At 43.4% G+C, this 21,037-nt stretch overlaps 2 protein-coding genes across 2 annotated transcripts; both read left to right on the top strand.

Annotated features, from left to right (window-relative positions):
* Window positions 1–4,804: 4,804 nt before the first annotated feature.
* taf9 (TAF9 RNA polymerase II, TATA box binding protein (TBP)-associated factor) lies at window positions 4,805–8,895 on the top strand. The gene is made up of 7 exons (XM_042108870.1): window positions 4,805–4,937; window positions 5,383–5,464; window positions 5,580–5,716; window positions 6,184–6,318; window positions 6,788–6,869; window positions 7,672–7,782; window positions 8,498–8,895. The coding sequence occupies exons 1-7, from the start codon at window positions 4,902–4,904 to the stop codon at window positions 8,659–8,661; spliced, it is 747 nt and encodes a 248-aa protein (XP_041964804.1). The 5' UTR covers window positions 4,805–4,901; the 3' UTR covers window positions 8,662–8,895.
* Window positions 8,896–12,012: 3,117 nt separating this feature from the next.
* ythdf2 (YTH N(6)-methyladenosine RNA binding protein 2) lies at window positions 12,013–20,239 on the top strand. The gene is made up of 6 exons (XM_042101719.1): window positions 12,013–12,225; window positions 12,451–12,475; window positions 13,491–13,570; window positions 14,358–16,028; window positions 18,001–18,063; window positions 18,943–20,239. Exons 1-6 carry the CDS (start codon window positions 12,199–12,201, stop codon window positions 18,964–18,966), a joined length of 1,890 nt encoding a protein of 629 aa, XP_041957653.1. The 5' UTR covers window positions 12,013–12,198; the 3' UTR covers window positions 18,967–20,239.
* Window positions 20,240–21,037: the final 798 nt, after the last annotated feature.

Raw genomic sequence — 21,037 nt, 5'->3', positions numbered from 1 at the left:
AAGAAAAAGAAAAGACTTCAAGAACAAGAAAAGGTGAAGTGGCAGCATTTTGACCACTGATCAAATCCACTGATCAAATGCTCCTTGACAAGAAAACAAATGCATTGTGGATCATTCAGGGTAGATACAAATGTCCACACCTGAACAGTTCCCTGATTCAAAGACGTAATTGCATTCAGAATATATTGTACCAATTTCAATCTGAACCCAAAATGAATACAGTGCTGTCCAGAGTTTAACCACATACAAGCCACATGTTAACTTGGTCAATATGCTATCCATACTGAAGTTCTTCCTTTGTCTGTGTTTAAGGCACATTATGAAACAGTGTGGCAATGGATAGCTTCAAAAGGAGTTTTTGAGCATTTACAGTACTTATCATTTAAAAACAAAAGGTGCAGCAATCAAATACTATCAGTCTCTCACAATCAATTTCACTATTTCCAAAAATAATTGAGAATCTTAATATATTTCTTGACACTGACTCTAATGCAGTCAGATAGAAAAGAACCAATGCCAGAGATGCTTGCAGTGTTCTGAACAGAGCACTGGAGACATTTGTACCCCAAATGGCTTCCCTGTAATCTGAATAGGACATGCGGAGCTGAGCAGAGCATTGGAGACGTTCCCTGTAATCTGAATAGGAGACAGGCAGAGCTGTGCATAGCATTGCACAACATTTGTATATACCATTTCACTTTCCGATCCTAGCTAGGTTTTGACCTTCTGATTGTGCACCAGCCAAAACACTACCCTTTAACTGCACACAGTGTGGGCGAGATGTGTGAATAAACTACAAACTTGCTTAGAGGATGACAGATACCCCTCTTTGCCCCGGTGCCTGTTTATTAAAAGCTAACCCTCTCAAATGGGCAGAATGCGACTTGACGGCATCCCAGAGGTAGCTTACGGGTGCCACATTCCCCGTGTCACACTGCAGAGACTTTCAACATTGTAGACAGACAGCTGATGTCACCCAGTCTGGGATAGGGGGGGTGCTGCGGGGGGATTGTCACCCCCACATCAAACATTGTTGGCCACGATGCTTTTGGGGTCTGGGGGTACTTGTGTGTGTGTGTGTGTGTGTGTTGGGGTTGGGTAGGGTGTTGTGGGGGATCTGGGGGTATTTGTGTGTGTGTGTGTGTGTGTTGGGGCCGGGTAGGGTATTGTGGGGGTACTTGTGTGTGTGTTGTTGGGGGGGGGGTCTCCTCAGTGTGTGCTTACTGGTACATTACCGGTACGTCCCGCGAGACCGAAGAGGAGGGTAATTCAGGAGGCGGGTGGGGGGGCTGCCTTGCTCGGCGCTCCGAGCTGCCATGTCACATGGTCAAAGAGTGGTGATTTACAAGTGATCCAGTTCCACATCAACCACATGGCGAGAGGACCTCAGAATGCCAGGCATGAGAGTGAGGTCACCGCTGCCTCGTTCACACAACCACGGGGGGACAGTGGGGTGATCAGGGGGGGTCAAGCCCAGAGGAGAGGGCTCGGTCCCTTGGTCCTTGGTGCTCAGAGCGGCCAGGTTGGGTTGGCTCTGCTTCTTTGACCCATCTGTGTGTGATAATAGCCCCACCGCTCAAAACTGCACGACAATGGCGGTTAAAAGGAGAAGTGCGACCAAGGTTAGCGGTGCGGGGAGGCCCAGTGAAACATGAGCAACTCAGCATGGGGCTGATCACAAGAAGGTCCGCCAGAGACATAAATAGGAGTGATGAGAGAGTGATGCATGGAGAGAGGGAGAGAGAGAACGAGACAGAGAAAAGGAGAAGTTGGTTGAGCAGAAAAGTAAAGAGATACAGTAGGGCAAGAAAGTGACTGGATTGATCCCCAAGGGAAATGCAAGGGAAAGACGGACTCTTTCAGCTGCAGTGCTTTGCAAGTACACAGAGTGCTGGAAATGACATGACTGAGCAGACCTGTAAATACACAGGGAGAGAACAGGAGAGAAGAGGAAGCTGGGACACGACAGAAGTGATGGTGCTGTGTGTGTGTGTGTATGTGCGCATGTGTGTGTTGCTATGAGTGTGTGTGTGTGCGTGTGTGTATGTGTGTGTGCGTGTGTGTATGTGTGTGTGTATGCGTGCGTATGTGTGTGTGTGTGTGCGTATGTGTGTTGCTATGAGTGTCCTGTCCTGAGAGAAGCAGAGGTCTCGTCTGCCGTCGGAGCCCAAGTCGCTGGTTGGGTCCTGATTTACTCAGCGGTGACATCATGGAGACCGCAGCTATTTTTATTGGCTGGTAAGCAGCCCGACTGCACCTTCGCTGCTCTCCAGCAGCCTTGACCAAACCCAAAAATAAAACATCAAAAACACAACACTATCAACGACAGTTGCAAAGTACTGGCAGCCTCTGTACATTCAAACTATTTCCGATGTACAAATGCAAAATGGACTTCTGCCACTTTTTTAGAGATTTAGGATAATTATTCAAATAATGCAACCAACCACGTGACATCACTGCTCGGTACAGAGAATATCCCTCTCTGCATGGAGGCTTGTTTTTTTTTTTGCCCACTGCAGGTCATTAATATGAACATGTTTCATCGTTGTTTTCTTTTCCATGTCATGCGTTAGGGCTCTGAGCGAGCACTGGCCCTGGCAGCTGAGAGAGGTAACGTCATCCTGGGGCTATCTCTGTGTGGCCCACACTGGCCGGTCCAGATGATCAGATAAATATAAGGTCCACCTGTTGGAGCAGCCTCATGATCCGCACAGTCCTCCAATGCTCCAGAACACCCTACCCCGCTCCACTCTCCACTCTGTGCATAGGGACGAGAGGGGAGGTGGGGGGTATGTGCTGTTCTTCCTGGCCCTCTGCCCATCAGTCTCAAGTGCTTGTCACACGTTGTTTTAAAAGAGTCACTTACCACCAAACAGATGATGTCACCATGCGTGTGTGCTCTTCATACAATTACGACAAATTAACTCTTGGAAACAAAAGCAAACACAGGCAGCAGTAATCTGAGTGCATTATTTATGCAAGGCCAGACTGAAAGTATGACTGCTGGTAAAGGTTATAAAAATACATTTAAATATCGACACAATCCCATTGACCTATCCACTTTGGTGCGCTAACAATGACTTGATTAGCTACTTAGCGTTAACAGGCTACTGTCCAACACAGCTACCCATTATAAAAGGCTTTCTTTTTGTTCACCTGTGTTAGTGTGGCGACAGAGCGAGGTAGTGTATGCATTGCACACAGTAAACTGATGCGCTAATTATGGGGGCAGGAGCCTCTAAAGGACATAATGAGGCCCTGGACACAATGGTCAGAGACGGGAACAGTGAGCACATAATGCCCCCGGGACACAGGCCCTAATGAGGCTGGCCGAACCTTTTCAGACTTGGTTTTATACATTAGCTTTTTATTGTAAAGCTATGTTTTGTGATGATAATGACTCTTCTGCTTGTTGATGGTGCTAAAGATGGCGGTGAATGGCGATGATGATGATGAAGTACATGATGTTGCGAGTGGCGGTGGCCAGAATTCAAAATTCAATTCATTATTAACAATATTATTCTTATTCTTATTATTACTTCCCATTGTACAGCCCTGTAAGAGAGATTAAGCTGGATACCTTGTCTAAGCAGGGCTGATTTCTCTTTAGGTGTTAAGTGTTGGCTTCTTGACAGGTTGCTAAAGTATGCTGGAGGCACCATGTGAGTTATGCAGCCCTGAGTAAGTGACTTACTGCTATCTATATTTCACATTTCAGGCTTTCTGCGAATACACAGGATGAGTTTATTTTTGCGCCCTGACATCATACTTCACAGAGCATTTTTACATATTTGGATCAGATCTGTTTGTCAGTGATGTTCAGGGAACATTTCCAAAGTTACAAATGTATAGCCAGAATGTGAGACACACACACACACACACACACACACACCAGACCTCTCCCCAATGCACTAGGCTACTCTATGTGAGACAGGATTGATATGAGACCATCTAGTGGTTGAGTAGAGATACAGTGACATACATATGTAAGCTACATAGAATGTTCAAAAATCATAAGCCAGAATTTAAATATTTAAATTAAATAACAATATCATGATGCCATTTTTTACAGTAGGTCTAGTCACAAACACTCCCTCAAACCCTCAATCTATTTGTTTAAAATACTTTTGACTATGTGAGGGAACGCAAAACAAATTGCGAGGGAACACAAAAGTATTGCAAGGGAACGCAATTGGGTCTTTAAAAATAAATCCCCCACATAGTCAATTCCCACCATAGTCCTGTAGCTCCGTAGTGTGAAAGATGAAGGGGAAATTGAAACAAACGTTTAGGCCAATCTGAGACTTGGCGAGCATTTGTGCAAGTCTCTTTCCCTGCACACATTCCAGCAATAGCCATCCTCAGCTTGGGGAAATTAATTTCCTCATGGTTGAGTTTTATAAGGTTGCTTATAGTCAGTTTTTTTTTTTTCTAGGCTATTATAGGCTAGGACTTACCTGCAGGGGCATTTCCAATGCATACCCTCAGGCCAACTATGTTGACAGACAGGAATATAGGCTACAGATGTGAGGATAATTTCTACAAAAATAACGAAACACATTGTTAAAAATACGGCATTAAATAGGCCTAGGCTTACCTATACCGAACTTGTAGATTTTGACACTTTAGCCTACACTGGCCACTCTATTTCTTTGCTTATTAATCTACAATACACAAAAATAAATGTAGATGGCCTGGCTGAGTTACAAATCAGTTTGCATATTTCTGACAACTGACATATTTCTAAATTAAATTAATGTCGTTAGTAAATGGTCAGCTCGTCATAGGCCCACCTGAGGCAACTGACTGCTCAGTGCGCGCTCGTACGAACAGCTCAGTACGGAAGTCGACAAATGAAAACAACAGCGCGGGGCTGATGGGAAGAGTGGTGGGAAGTAAAAATGGCGTCTCCGAAAACTATACCTAAAGATGCACAGGTAAGATACGCTTTAATTCATTAGCTTTACATTAATGATGGAGAACATATCAATTCCAGCAGTAGTTCTACATTATGCAGCAATATGTGTTGTATGCATTTGTACTACTCTAAATATTGACCCGCCAGTAACGTGTATATAGCGATCTATGCTAACTATTAGCCATTGTTATCGTAGTAATCATTAAAAAATATAGCCCATATGTAGCGTGCACAATAGTGTTATGGATAGGTAACATCCTTCGACGTATTCATCTTATTTGCATTGCTTCATTAATCTGTAGTGAATGCATTTGGCCAGTAAAGTTAACAAGCTAGCACCTAGCTTACATAATTAGCCTACCACATTGACGTCGGTGGGAACATGTCACTGCCGATGATGGGCTACTTCAAGTCATCGTTTATGCGTTCCATGTAGATAACCTTGCATTTCCCCCCGGTTTAAGGTTATGGTTCAAATTTTGAAAGACATGGGGATCACGGAGTACGAACCTAGAGTTATCAATCAGATGCTGGAATTCACATACAGTAAGTGAAGTGTTGTGTGATCAGGAATTACTTACGTTGGGGTTGCAGTCGTAACTATTCTAACATATTATGTATTACTTTTGTATAACGTATGGCGTGTTATGCTCTCAACCAGGATATGTAACCACCATCATAGATGACGCCAAAATATATGCCACACATGCGAAGAAATCTAATGTCGACGCCGATGATATCAGGCTAGCCATCCAATGCCGGATGGACCAGTCTTTCACATCCCCTCCTCCACGAGATGTATGTAACATATTTCATCAAGGTCAAAGTTACCATAGAATCATTGCATACTGTATTTTGGTTTAAAACATCTGATATAGCTGAACTCCAGAAACAATGTCATTGCATATTATATTTTAGGTTAACATCTGATATAGCTGAATTCAAGAAACAATGTTGGAAGGGCTCTACTTTACTTTGCTGTCTATCGCTGTTTATTCTGCAGTATACTGTAGATACATATATTACTGTACTGCACTGACAATTCTAAATATCACCAGAGATAGATAAAAGAGAAAATATAACTATACATACACAACTGTTCAATTCAACACAATAAACAGCTGCCAAACACCACAAGGTCACTGTCAGCATGTTGTGTCCTCCTCTGTGTTGGTCAGGATAGGGAGATGACTTCAGTCTGTGTAATCTGTACGTCATTAACCAGCATGTTTCATCTCTCTGCATCACACTTCCTCCCTGACTAGTTCCTCCTTGAGATTGCTCGGCAGAAGAACCAGACTCCTCTCCCGCTCATTAAGCCGTACACGGGGCCACGGCTTCCCCCTGACCGTTACTGTCTGACTGCACCAAACTACAGACTCAAGTCCCTACAGAAGAAAGTAAGTCAAGGCACACAGTGTGTTCTGCCCTTCAGGCAATAACATTCTTTTTTTATACACAGACTTTTATGTCAAACGTCAAAAGAAAAGTCTGTATAAAAATAAAAGTTGAGTGGACTTGGATAATAATAATAATAATAATAATAATAATAGCTTTATTGTCCACAAGAGTGGATATTTGTCTTTGACTCCACAGCTGGGTTTCTAAAATACAGACACAATAAATACAACAAACAAGTAACACAATCACCCTTAAAAACAACACTTTCACAACAGACCTTAGTTCTTAGTTCTGCGTCAGGGTTGATGGTGAGTCACTGACACTGAATGTAGATTTGGCCTGTAGAAGCTTTTCTGACCACTAAGTTATTGCATTCTATGCAAGTTATGTTTTTGAAGCAAATTATTCCAATGCACTTGTAAGGAAAGAACATCTAACGTTGGTATTATTTTAATCTCTGTGGTGTAGGTGACGTCCTCAGCCGGGAGAATCACAGTCCCACGTTTGAGTGTCGGAGCAGTGTCCAGCCGACCGAGCACTCCCACTCTTGGTGAGAGATACTTTACATTACGTGCTTTAGTTTAGGGCTGCACGATTTGGGGGAAATATCTCATAGTGATTTTTCTGACAGATTTTGCGATATGATTTTTGAAAGTCAATCTATTGATTTAGTTCAATACATCAAATGTCTCTCTAAGTTGTACCACTTCTGATTGGTGAGCATGCCTAGTGGATGAGAACCACAGCACTCCTGATTGACTGTGAAGCTCACCAATCAGAAGTTGCACAGTCAAGGAGGATGAAATGAATATAAAAGCCATAAATGTGACAGATTAACTGTGCGATTATTTGTAGCTTTTGCGATTAGATAATTGCGTTGGTTCATATTGCGATTGCGATAACTGTGCAGACCTACTTTAGTTCCTAACTCATGTGTCTTGACTGCCCTGCCCATTCAAAGAGGACCATACTACTACAGGTAATGACAGATGGGGCAACTCTTTCAAGAATGTTGCCGGGCAGTCACGTAATCGGTTCCATGTTCTCTGATTGGATGATCGTGACAATTTGCTTCCCAATGATTCCAGTTCTCCAGATACAAATCTGTCATTCAGTATGAATTGGAATATGCTTGAACACCATGGCTCAGGAACACTATTCAAAAAGTTACCTTGTGTATCATAAACGTACCAACACACTGGCGACACACAGTGCTTCTCATCAGATGGCCACAAGTGAAAAGCTTGCTGCTCCGTCCTTTATTGCTGTTGAGACGCCAGCTGCAGCTGCAGTGTGTTTGACCAGAGTGCATTTCTCTCCCGTCTGTGTGTGGTGTGGTGTGGTGTCACCAGGTACGCCCTCTGTCCAGACGGTGGCCTCCAAAATGGGGACGCCGGTGTCATTAACTGGCCAACGTTTTACCGTTCAGATCCCCTCCTCACAGGCATCAACTGTGAAGTCAGGTAGGCACCAGTGGGCACACAAGGGGACTAACTTAAAGCATTGGTTGCCATTTTAAGAAGATTGGCTTCTATAAGTCAACTGGGAGGCTAAGGTGCTAATCCATTGCTAATGCACTCAAATGTGTAAGATGCTGCCCTCCCTGTGGGCCAGTTCTGCTGGCGATGGATATAACTTAAGGCTCTTGAGGATTCATGCGTTGATTTTGATGATTGGGAAAGTTCAACCCACATGATAGATAGATAGATACTTTATTGATCCCCAAGGGGAAATTCAAGGGTCTCAGTAGCATACAGACATCACACACAACATGCACTTACAGCAGAAAGAGTAAATATAAGTATATACAAATAACAAAACTCCACTGTACAATAGACACAGTAGAAGATAAGAAAAGCTAAAAAACTAAATACTAAATATACTATATAAATTAAATTTAAAAAATCCACAGTGTGCTTAAGGATGATCAGCATGAGGCGCTTGCAGTGACAGGCCTGGACTGGGCCTGTAATACTGTGTGCATGGTAAGGTGCAAAAAGTAGTCCAACAGTAGTCCAACATGTTGCAACATTTAAGTGTCTATAGATATAATTGATGATCCAGGGGAAACAAAAGTAGAACAGGGGTTGAGCCCCCCCCCCCCCTTTGCTATCTCAAAATCAGTTGATCTTACATATTGTTTTGCTTTTTTTGTTTGTTTGTTTTTCTCCTATGCAGCCACCCCATCCACACCAACAGTTCAGAATGTCCTCATTAACCCGTCAATCATAGGCTCCAAGAACATCCTCATCACAACGAATATGGTGTCCCAGAATTCAGCAGCAGAATCGGGCTCCCTGAAGAGGAAGCACGAAGATGATGATGACTACGACGCCCTTTGACCTCATAGATAGTGAAGTCTAAGTGTTCTGAAAGCAGAAAAAGTTTTGTACATGGTTTCTTAAAATATGGCCGTCTTTAGTCCTTCAAATGTTGAAAATGATCCTGTTGAAATAGAAATGTATTGTTGGTTATTATTTCGTCAGATCCCAATCACTGAGTGAGGTTATGAACACATCATCTTCACCCATTTTCTTTTCTTTTCTGTTTATATAAATAAATTTTGGGAAAAAATACTTTTGGATGCTCATTATTTTAAAATGTCTCATTGAATTAACCTTTTGTCATATGCACACAATGTTTCTGTCATTTTTGGGTTTTGTCCAAATCTCGCAAGACATGACTAAATTACATGGATTAAGTCAGTGAAATGTAGAAGAATTTTCTACCAGTATTTGTTTTTTTATTTATTCACTTTTTTGTCAGTGATTTTTATTTTGACTGCATAAATATAAGAGTGTACAACAGTTTATGAAAACAAACTGGTACAGATTACTTCATCCCTCAGCCCTAACTAACCCTTTCGCCCACCCCATACCCACCTCCTGACCGGTCTATAATACAAACCTACATGTTTGTGGGTGGTGGTAGTGTAATGTAGTGGTTAACATTTTGAATGATGCACTGTTTTCGGAAGCTTTGGCCCAGAGTGCCAGCAATCTACATCATTGTTGACGATTTTTGTAGAGCCACAGCGTATTCTGTGTTATAGCTAGGGACACATACTATGGCTCGTTTGACAGGTGAGACTTTAAGCTCTCAGTGGGTACAAACTGTTTATTTCTAAATGCCTCTGTTCCTGAGAAATCCCAATCTAAACAGTGGCTAGTTTTCATCAAAATCCCTGTTTTCTTTCTAGAAATGGAGAAAAAGTTCAACCTGACAAGAACAAGGATACAAGGAAGTTTATTGTCACATGCATATAGTTACTGGATGTAAGAAATGCAGTGAAATTATGTCTAGTGTCAGCCTATTTGTGCATTTAGGGGGGGGGGGGGGGGGTAGTAGATTAAGTGGCAAGGGCTGCATAAAGTGCTGCCTATAAAGTTTCCGGGAAGAGACCTGGCAAGACTGCCACCTAGTGATAAACCCACGAAAATAAATGGCCTGGTTTTGATCTGACGTGCACGCGTCACTGATTCGACCCAAAGCCGCAACCATCAAAAGCCAAGTTATGATAAAATGCCCAGATTGTGCGTTTTCATGAGTTTTTGATTGTCATCTATTTCAGTTCTATTCATTAGAGTTCCTAAAATCGCCCATAAGGTGTGTTTGAGTAATTTAAAAAAAGAGTTAAAAACACAACATTGCGCTTTTGGCACTCCACGCATCGGAACAAAAAACGCAATATTGCATTTCTGGCACTCAAAGTGTGAAGGTGCTGGGCTAGCGTGCAGTGGCCTGACAGTTGTGGGATTAATTCCCGGCTTCCACCGTTGTGCCCTTGAACAAGGCAATTAACCAGCAAGCACCCATATGCAATCATGTTGATGTAGTTCAAATGGGTGGGAGATATATTGCAGGCCTCAAAGGAAGGTGCATAATACTGTTGAGGCAGATTGTAAGATATGTATATGGCAAGATATGGCAAGAAGCTCAGATATTAAAGCGATATGTGTTAAGATGGGTAAATACAGGAATAATACAGCAAAATAAGAATAAAAGTAATCACACAAACAAAATGATCAAAGATGATCAGATAAAGCATTTCTAATTATCTCAAAGCATTTCATAACCAATGGTGTTAATGCAGTTGGGGGGGGGTGGGCTTTCATAACCACTGGTGATAATGCAGTTGGGTGGCACGTTGGGAAAGGACATAAACACTAATTATACTGTACAGTCGATGGCTGAACAGCACAGGATTTTAACAGCTGACCAGTAATGCCATCTTGACCAGCAGCCTTCCTGCTGTTCACTTCACTAGCAGTACAATATTCAACTAACTCACCACTTCTCATTCTCATTCATCTTGAATTCCCCCTGGGGATCAATAAAGTATCTATCTATCTATCTATTCTACCACTCTCCATGTTCAATGGTCAATAGCTAGAAAACCTAGAAAAATATTCATGAGCAATGGCACCCTCTAGTGGACAAGCACTGGTAAAGCCTACAGTATAAGACATTAAAATAGTAAAGATACCGAGAACTAAACCATATCATATTAGTGATTACAACTGCCATTCAATTTAGTTACCAGTACCAAATTATTATATACCAGTATCAAACATAGATTTGTTTTGTTGCCTGCAACGATGATCAACCAGGGGTTTGCAGCCCACCTGTGGTCTGTGAGGACATTGCTGGTGATCCTTGATCATGGATTCAGTAATGTAGTTTCAATGTGGGATTCAATGTGTAATTTTTGTACAGTGGTGGCCCTCAGGTTGCCTCCTACGTCAGAATGATGGTCTGTGGGTCACAATCAGAAACTGAAGCAGTGGTTTCAGTAGTCCACAGGTCCTGCAAAGAAATACAAACTTAGAAAACTTATTTAGAAAACAAACATTTCCATATATCCTGTTAGGCCTAATGACAAAGATGACAAATTAGACAGATAAGCCTCAATCAATCAACTGTGCATAGATATGATTCAATGTATCTTATCTGTAAATATATTCATTCTTGTGTTGTTAGTGTTAATGTAATGTAATGTAATTTTAAGAGGGGTCTAAAGGCATATCTGTTCAACATACACTTAGTTCATTAAGCTCTTCATATGTGTTATGGTTTGTATAATATTGTTTTATTTCCATTAGGCTGTTGATTAATTTGACATTGTTGTTTATTATTGATATTCTCCTTAATGTAGTCTTACCATGTTATTGTTTTTATATTATTGATTGAATGGAAATTATTGTTTATTATTGCTTTTTTCATTGTTTATTTCATTAGGCTATTGATTGAATTGACATTGTTGTTTATTATTGCTATTCTCCTATTATGCTATTCTGACCACCATCTTAATTTGTTCCCTGTTAATTATATATATTATATATAATTATATTGTTTTGTATTTGTATGTCGCTTTGGACAAAAGCGTAACCATAACCATAATGTATACAAATGAGTAGCTTTTTTGAAGAGTTTCTGTCTGTTCAGCTTAAATGCTTCAATGTGCTTTACACCATTAAAAAGCAGAGAATAACAACAATACATGCATGAGAGCCAAATAATAAAAAGAAGGGGTGAAAATAGTAGGCATATCTTTTTTTATGACCTTTGAGGCCTGGTAAACATGTTAAAGTGCCAGCCAGGTACTAAGGTTTGTCAGGCACTTCGTACCTCCAATCCCATAGATGGCGCTTATTGATCAAAATAAATTTGCTCTCCGTACACTTGGGCGGCTCGGCCATGTTGAAATAAGTCGCTCTCATCCAAGCTCTCAGAGCGAAGGAACTGCAGCCCGCCATTGTGTAGAATCCAATCTATATAGAGAGAGACAGGGCACTTGGCTAACTCTTAGATAGACATTTCTTAACCCTGCCGAATTGATTTAAAAATCATTTAAACACGCAGGCTCCAGGGAGAAAGAAATGTCAGCCAGCAGCCTTCTTGAACAGGTAAAGAGAGTCACTTTCTGAACTAATACGAGACCAAAAATTCCACCGAGACGTAGCTAGCTAGCTGGCTAGGTAGCACCAGAGCAGCAGTGACTCTCCCTGTGTAGTGCAGTAGGCCTGACCACCTGCTATAGGACTGACTGGTGAATATAAATTTCTTTATTTATTTTCCCTTCTTTTCCTCTCATAACTCAAACCTTCATGAATCACCTGGACCCAATCCAGAGACCGAAAGGCCAAGGAAATAAAGGTAAGTTTTGTTTTTATGACTAGTTCTTCTCACTAGTTATCCGTCCGTGTGCGATGGAGACCTTAGGTTTTGCTTGCGCTGTTCAATGATAACCACTAGCAAGCAAGCTATTGAAGGCCCGTATTCTTTAAAGCTGTTTTTGATAAATTGACTGAGACTGTCTCAACGATACCTATCAGAACATGCATTTTCATTGCGTTATATTCTCGATGTGAACAATGTCCCCACTCTATTCTTCGAAATGGCGTGCTATTTATGTTCACGCTCCAGGAAGCCAGTGAAGTTGGGCTAGCCTGCTAACTGTGCTAGCGATAGCTTCGTGATAAATCTAAGGAAGTAGACTTGGTGATGCATGTTCCTTAGCAAGCTAGCCTACAGTCTGGACGGGAAATTTGAGACGGGTGTCAAGGGATTGTGATAATTTTCTACAAAGTGATAAGCGAGTGAAGGGGGTTTTATTTTGTTTGTCATAAGAAGCATCGGTTAGGTTCGTGTTTAATATTTTATTAAAAACACGATTAAATGTTAAGTGAAGACAGCGGCTATGTGACGTTTACGTTACTGTAATTTAGTTCAGCGCCCGGGAAAGACTCAACCACTGCATGCCAACAGCGTGCTCCTGACTGACCGTAAATCATGTTCACCGTATTAATTTAAAGAGCCATAAAATTATATTTCACCTTTGGATACTCGCCGTCTGCTTTCAAATGGGCACTCAATACTGAAGTTAATATGGAAGGTAATTCACACGAAACCAGCGTCAGCTACGTCAGCACTTGAACACACGAGGAACCGAGGAGCGCTGTGGTCACTAGCAGTTTCAAGGAACAAGTTGAATGTTGTTGCAGTTTTTGTTTTACATTTTATTTAGGCAGGCCGATACCTACCGTATCCTATGACGCAATAACTAATTCAAGACCCTTACTAGAGGCGTATAAGACCCCCATGTCTTTAGTCTTTGTAGTTCTCCATGTTGTCCACTTGTCTAATGTACCTGTTGTTTATTTCCCCCTAGTGCAAAACGGGACGGTCACACAGAAGGACACGTTAAATGATGACGAGTTTGAGCCTTACCTGAACACTCAGACCAGACAGGTATGTCTGTTAAGTCCTTATTGAAGACAACATGCCAGAAACTGACTTGTATGTCCAATGATTTTACATTGATCAATTAGACCAACTGTATGAACACTTTTTATGTGCAAGAAATATGTTTGTTTAAGTGATGCACATTCATAGTTTAACGCTTGTCTCACTTACGTTTATAATGTATTCTTATCCAATCATGCGAGATGGAGTAAAAAATATTGTAAAATTCTAAAACTTTCCTGAGTGCATTACAATACCCATGACTAAGTGTGTGTAAGTCATGGCGATGTAATGAGGGTGATCTTTTATTGGATGCTCCATGGTAGTGGGGGTGGGTTCACAAGTAAATGGGCCACCGTGGGTATGAAAGGGACTGTTTTCCTCCTGCATGCAATGGAATGTCATCCCTTTGTCATGATTCTGTTGCCACGACCACAATGCAGAAGGGGGTGTGTGAACCTGCTCTCACATGTAAACTCTTTTGTTTAGAAATAGTACTGTCTACATTTCATTCACTTGGCAAACTAAGATGAAGATGGGTTTTTTTATTATTTGTTTTGTTTGTTTGTTTTAAGCCACACACAATGTTTAAATATTCAACATTTGGTTTTAAATTCAAGGTTTGGACCCTGAACATGTTAATCAGGGGACATTCATCTTTTTATTGATATATTTTTTACCTTAATTGCTGTGTGAATTACTCTGTGCTCACTGGCCCCAAGTGAAGTTGTATGTGCAGCCCTTGACTACTCTATATGGTAACGTGCGTTCCTCCTCCTCCTCCTCTCTCCAGAGCAATGCGTACACGGCCATGTCGGACTCCTACATGCCCAGCTACTACAGCCCCTCCATAGGCTTCACCTACTCCCTGAACGAGGCAGCATGGTCTACCGGCGGAGACCCCCCGATGCCTTACCTGGCCTCCTATGGACAGCTCAGCAACGGGGAGCACCACTTCCTCCCGGACGCTATGTTTGGCCAGTCGGGGGCGCTGGGGAGCAACCCCTTCTTGGGTCAGCACGGCTTCAACTTCTTCCCCAGCGGCATCGACTTCTCCGCCTGGGGCAGCAGCAGCTCTCAGGGACAGTCCACTCAGAGCTCGGGCTACAGCAGCAACTACGCCTACGCGCCCAGCTCCCTAGGGGGCGCCATGATCGACGGACAGTCTCCCTTCGCTGCCAGCGAGCCGCTCAACAAGGCCGTGGGCATGAACAGCCTGGACCAGGGCATGGCAGAGCTCAAGATCAGCGGTGGCGGCGGCAACATGGCGCCTAAGGTGGTGGGCTCAGGACTCCCCGGGGGACCCATGGGCCAGGTGTCGGGCCCGCCCGCCGCGCCCCCGGTGTCCATCGCCCCGGTCAAGCCAGCCTCGTGGGCGGACATCGCCAGCAAGCCGGCCAAGCCGCAGCCCAAGCTCAAAACCAAGGGCGGCCTGGTGGGGGCGAACCTGCCGCCTCCGCCCATCAAACACAACATGGACATTGGCACTTGGGACAACAAGGGCACCATGCCTAAGGCGACCACCCCCCAGCACGTCCCCATGCCCCCCAACGGCCAACCGTCCAATCAGGCCTCCCCGCAGCCCGGCGCCATGGCCGGTGGGACTCCGCAGCTGCCCATGAGTAACGGGCAGCTGATGCACCCCCCCTCCCAGCTCGCTCCCCACCAACTCCCGCCCAACGGCCAGCAGCAACAGCAGCAGCAGCAGCAGCAGCCCATGGTGGCCCAGCAGCAGCAGCAGCAGCAGCAGCAGCCCCCTCCCAACCCCCAGTCCTCCCAACCCACCCGCTGGGTGCCGCCCCGTAACCGTGCCAACGGGTTCGGGGACGCCGGCGGGGGCCCGGGTCAGTCTCCGCCGAGCGCGGCGGGAGCGGGCGGAGTGCCTGGGATGCCCTCCGAGCCCCACCCCGTGCTGGAGAAACTGCGCCTGGTCAACAACTACAACCCCAAGGACTTCGACTGGAACCCCAAGCAAGGCCGCGTGTTCATCATCAAGAGCTACTCCGAGGACGACATCCACCGCTCCATCAAGTACAACATCTGGTGCAGCACCGAGCACGGCAACAAGCGGCTGGACGCCGCGTACCGCTCGCTGGGCGCCAAGGGCCCGCTCTACCTGCTCTTCAGCGTCAACGGCAGCGGGCACTTCTGCGGCGTGGCCGAGATGCGCTCGCCCGTGGACTACAACACCTGCGCCGGTGTGTGGTCGCAGGACAAGTGGAAGGGCCGCTTCGACGTGCGCTGGATCTTCGTCAAGGACGTTCCCAACAGCCAGCTGCGGCACATCCGCCTGGAGAACAACGAGAACAAGCCGGTCACCAACTCTCGGGACACGCAGGAGGTGCCGTTGGACAAGGCGCGGCAGGTCCTAAAGATCATCGCCGGTTACAAGCACACCACCTCCATCTTCGACGACTTCTCGCACTACGAGAAGCGTCAGGAGGAAGAGGAGAGTGTGAGAAAGGTAACCGCGCCGCGGCCGCCCGCACCTGGGAGTTACAGAGTGAAGATGTTGGGGTTAAAGGTCGCAGGGGTCTGGAGATGACCTGCTCTCCGTGTGGGATCGGGGTTGTGCTGTCTGTTAGATTTATGTTCTTTTGAAAAAAAAATCTGAACCATGAATCTGTCTGAATTGTGAGGATTTGGATAAATGACATAATGCACTTTGTTTAATACAATTTCTCTGTTACTAGGTTATTCTAAGTAACTTTGGGCGATGATGGTTTATTGTGATGCTAGTGCATACTTGGTTGTGAGTGTATGTTCCATTACAAACAAACCAATCAGGTCCTCATTGGAGACACAGCGAGTACATTATTGGGAGCATGTTCTCCTCCATAGCTGCCAGAAATGTGTTTGCAGACCTGACCTGATATTTACCCTTATAGTTTGTGTACTTATTTTTACCCAGAAGTCAGTCAGATTTCTTTTATTTTCATTGAAGGCATACGTAAAACATCATTAGACTATAACCAATAAATCCTCTGAATGTTCACTCTGCTGCAGAAGATGAAGGTGTAATGGCTGCCTATGACGAGCATCATGTCCATGTTTTATTTAGATGGTGAAGGGTTTAGAGCGATCTTTTTGATGTCCGCTCTGGCAGCATGTTCAATCCAGTTCAAAGTCCATTTATTTGACACTTCACAGAAACTCCTTGAATAAGCAGGTTTCTTTGAAGAAACTTTTTTTTTAGACTAAATTATAGATCTGAGCAGAATGTGAATGAACCTGAGAAGCTGTAGCTGGAAATGTGTTCCCAGCCCACCGCGCTGCTCCTGCGTTAGTCATTCCCACAGAGGGCACACTTTGGTGTGTGTTTATGTAGTGAGTGGTTCAATTGCCAGCCATTTTTGTCTCGAGACCCAACACGTGTAGTTCTTATTCCTTGCTGAAGGGGGTGCTCTCGAGCTGAATAATTTCTGCTCCCCCTTTCAGCTGGTTGGTCAGGTGTTGACACATGATCCACTTTGCCATTGAAGTCAGTGATGGCTTGTATTACACTGTTTTGTGTCCACATTTGTATGTTCAAAGGCTGCATCTATTATTTAAATTGGTGAATGGGTTGCATCTGAAAAACACATCATCATTTTCTTATAAACAAAATAGATTGCCAATAGGTCCAGTAGTTTTCCACATTTTAGTGGATTTTTTTTATTATTATTATTACCATTGTCTTTTGTCATTAATACTGTCAGCCAAGTTATTGGAAAACAATGAATCATGCAGAGCCTTCCCCACATGTTCAATGCAGTAATTTTTTTTTTTTTATCCAGGCTTTCGTGACTTGACTTGGCGCTTGGCCCCCCTGTGTGTTCACCTGGTGTTTGTATGAGGCCATGCTATATGAACATGGCGGGGGGGGGGGGGGGTGAAGCTCGGCTAGTATGCAGAAAAGTTCTGGGTTTGATTCCTGGCTGCCATTGTGCCCTTGAGCAAGGCACTTTAGCCTATCTTGCTCTGGGAAGAATGGTGCTTGTATGTAAGTCGCTTTGATAAAAGCATTAGCCAAATGAATAAGCAAGTAAGGACGCCACGATTTAAATGGCCTTGTGTTGTGGTCAGTGTCACACGAAGGAGTGCTCTGCATCTGACCTGGACTGACAGCAGTTACAACACCTTGTCCAGCACACATAATGGATTTCTTTCATTTATTGGTTTATTGAAATTATTGACTGAATAAAACCCACAGCATGAGATACTATTGCTTGGTGCAATTGAAGGCAAAGGCTCTTTGCTTTTGGACAGCATACGCATAAACAGGAAGCTTTGGAAAGTTAACAGATTTATAATGATATGGCGGAGGTCATCTGATCACTAGTAATATTGTGGTCCATTGTTAAGATGCTTTTGTGTTATTTTTAACTCATACATAATGTATATGTTCCCATGTATACTAACTGCCTGCTGTGTGTGTGTGTGTGTGTGTGTTTCAGGTGGAAGTTCAGACTGGGGACCCCTACACCAGTAACACCAACAGGGCCCACTACAGAATGCAGGTATAAAACAACACAATAAATAAACAGCACAATAAATAAACACCAACACATTAAACAAACCATGAGGCAATATAGCAGTCAACTCAGGAAGGGTCCTTTAGAAGATGTTGTCGTGCTACATGTTGCATAATGGACGAGGAGGGAGGCAAAGAACTCCCCGACCCGCAGCTGAGGGGAGTTGCCTCCGCCCGAGTCCATTAATTCCATATAACTGAGTGGACACCTCAAAGTCCGTTATTCCACTCATCACCCGGTTGCCACTATAGGCAATAGTCATGCCTTTATAGCACACAAAGGAAACAAGTGGTTCTGTTTTAAAAAGAAGCCGACTTGTTCAGTTTGTTGTACATTTTTCTTTGGCCCTAACAGCGATAGCATGGACAGTTAGCTTGTTTACAGTTTATTCCATTGTTGCGAAGCCTGCTTCCAGGCTCAACCATCGTCCTACTATGGTTGTTATAGTTACCATTCATAAGCATTGATATGGAACAGTGATTAATACCTCTTTTTTACCAGATCTAATTCATAGGTGTCCTGTTATTCAGAATTAATAGCCACCCCACCAGCCAATCAGAAAATAGTATTTCTTCTCTCCGGGTGATACAGTTGTGTATTGGACTAAATGTGTATTGGAGTAGAGATGGGGTATGTTTTGACTGCTCAGACTTGGTCGTCACTACTTAATAGGTGGGTGAGGAGGTTAATCCTCTTGGGCACATGCTATCTCATGTCCTTTAATGCCAAATGATGACGTTGGTGGATCATGTTTGAATATATGGTGAATATTATACCCAGCTTTTGGAACCTTTAATTTAGATTATCCAGAATTGTAGATTTTTGAATGGTGTCTTGTTTTTGTTTTTTTTTTCCTTTTTGTAGGATCGCCAAGGACGGGTCAAGTAACAGTCACCATTTTGGGCAAAAGACTGCGATGGCCCTACTTTTTTCCTGTCTACATCCAGATCTTTTCACAAAGTCTAAGGGGGAGAAATACCCAAGGATTTGAAAAAAAAAAAGAAGACTCTTGATTTCTGTTGACTTAAAAGACTTGGAACTTGTAGTAAAAGAAAAAGAAGAAAACAATTATTCATAGGACTTGAACAAGTTAATAATTCTATAGGATCCTAGGTGAACCTCAAGCTCTCCTTTTTGTTCCGCCCCCTTTCACCTTCCTGTTGCTTTGATCCTTTTTTCTGTTTTTCCATTTTTTTTTAAGAAATCATCTTCAGTTTTTACAGTCCAAGCAAGGCAAGGCTTTGCTTCTGTGTCACACACATCTAGAGGAGTTGTGTAGTGTTGGCTCACTACTGCCCTCTTCAGCATGGGCAGTTTGTATCATTTCTTTGTAACCCCCACTGGCTCCCCATTGGAGATTGAAGTAACCAATCCAGAAGCAGAGTTGGGGGTTTCTCCCATCACTTGTAGTGGATGTTGCATCGTTGGGTAATTTGACGATAACCATGCACATTATGATCTCCTTTCAAACATAACTTTTTTTTTTTTTTTTTGTCCTTAATCACTCCCGCCACAGTCAGAAGGCAACAAGACAAGAAATGTTTGACATTGTCCTTTGTTTATCTTGTGTTGATGAGAAGGAATTGGTTTAAGGAAAAGATTTAAGTTGGCATCGGTCATTGTATAATTTGTATGGTAAGCGGAAGGGTCTTCTGAACTTTTAGTTTCCATGTTCCTCTCTCTTGGGCAATTTAAACTGTTGCCGGGGGTGATCTCTTCCTTAAGTTTCGTTTGTTTTTCCTCTTCCGTTTCTTAAGTCTGCATTGGGATGGGTCTTGCTCCAATTCTTTCTATTAATCAGTTCAACGTAATAAACGTGTATACCCAGCAGAATGTGTGTGTGTGTGCGTTCACCTTTGTTCGTGTAGTCGTCTTGCACTACATTTTGGTTATCCTTTCACTCTGAAGAAAAAAAACTGAATGCGTAATAATTCAATAACAACGCCCCTGTCTGTGTCCTGTGCTCCCTAACCTCCTTATTTACACCTGGTTCACCACGTCTCGCACTCACCTGTCTAACCCCACCCCCCACGTCTCACACTCACCTGTCTAACCCCCCCCCCCCCCTTTATACTTTTCTTCCCCATGGTATGTCATTGCATAGGTTTCTAACTTCTAGTCGAGTTTGCAGTGGCTGAAATAAAGATGCTACGCCATGGCAGTTTGGATGTTGTTTCTTGATCATGGAAGCACCCAGTTCACAGGTCACTTGATTGTTAGAGTCCGATTCTATGCCTTCTGTTATCCCCTGGTAAAAGTCCTAGATGTCCCCAAGCATGCTGGTCTCAAATGCTGGTAACTTAGGTATGTTTGATCTGCAAATAAAACACAGTGGGATTCAATAAAAGGATCTGTTTCAAGAACGTGTTTTATATTAAACTTAATGCAAAGAAGTAGCTTGATGTGGAATTGAAAGGTGTGTGCCGTCTCCAGTTCTGCACCGCTTCATGGGTTAATTAAAGGGATGTGACTGACCTTTGCCCTCTCCTGGTGGGTATACAGTATTGCACGGACTCCACATGAGGTGAAACGTGAGCAAGAAAGCAAAACGTGAATTTGTTATTATCTTGAATGTTCGAGGAGTCCTATGTTTCTATTTTGATCCAGGTGCAGGCAGAAGCTGGCGAGGTGTCTTTTTTTGTACAAGATTTATTTTTGTATATCGACGGAACGTGCACTTGTTTTACTTAATCCTGTGATCATTTTCCAAAATTGTGTTCTCGATTTACTAGAGTGCACACGTGTGCGCTTGTTTCAGTAAATAGTGCACTCATTTTACTAAATTTTACACTCGTGAGGGCACAATTTAATTAAACGGGTGCCCAATTTAGCAAATGAGCCCACAATTTAGTTAAATGGGGGCCCAATTTAGTAAAACGTCCACAAATTCTCTTAATATTCCACAGAACTTGTCACCCGAGTCTGCCCATGTAGGGCTGATGAATTCTGAGAGGAAAAT

Source organism: Alosa sapidissima, chromosome 1, assembly GCF_018492685.1.
Source record: "Alosa sapidissima isolate fAloSap1 chromosome 1, fAloSap1.pri, whole genome shotgun sequence".
Taxonomy (NCBI): Eukaryota; Metazoa; Chordata; class Actinopteri; order Clupeiformes; family Clupeidae; genus Alosa; species Alosa sapidissima.
This window is presented reverse-complemented; position numbering and strand designations above follow the sequence as displayed.

What these genes read in the sequence shown, in the direction of transcription:
- taf9 (XM_042108870.1), top strand. Translation starts at nt 4,902, where the DNA reads ATGGCGTCTCCGAAAACTATACCTAAAGATGCACAG. An exon ending in TCAAGTCCCTACAGAAGAAA is followed by an intron (nt 6,319 to 6,787) that starts GTAAGTCAAGGC and finishes TCTGTGGTGTAG; the next exon opens with GTGACGTCCTCAGCCGGGAG. An exon ending in GGCATCAACTGTGAAGTCAG is followed by an intron (nt 7,783 to 8,497) that starts GTAGGCACCAGT and finishes TCTCCTATGCAG; the next exon opens with CCACCCCATCCACACCAACA.
- ythdf2 (XM_042101719.1), top strand. Translation starts at nt 12,199, where the DNA reads ATGTCAGCCAGCAGCCTTCTTGAACAG. An exon ending in TGAACACTCAGACCAGACAG is followed by an intron (nt 13,571 to 14,357) that starts GTATGTCTGTTA and finishes TCCTCTCTCCAG; the next exon opens with AGCAATGCGTACACGGCCAT. An exon ending in GGGCCCACTACAGAATGCAG is followed by an intron (nt 18,064 to 18,942) that starts GTATAAAACAAC and finishes TCCTTTTTGTAG; the next exon opens with GATCGCCAAGGACGGGTCAA.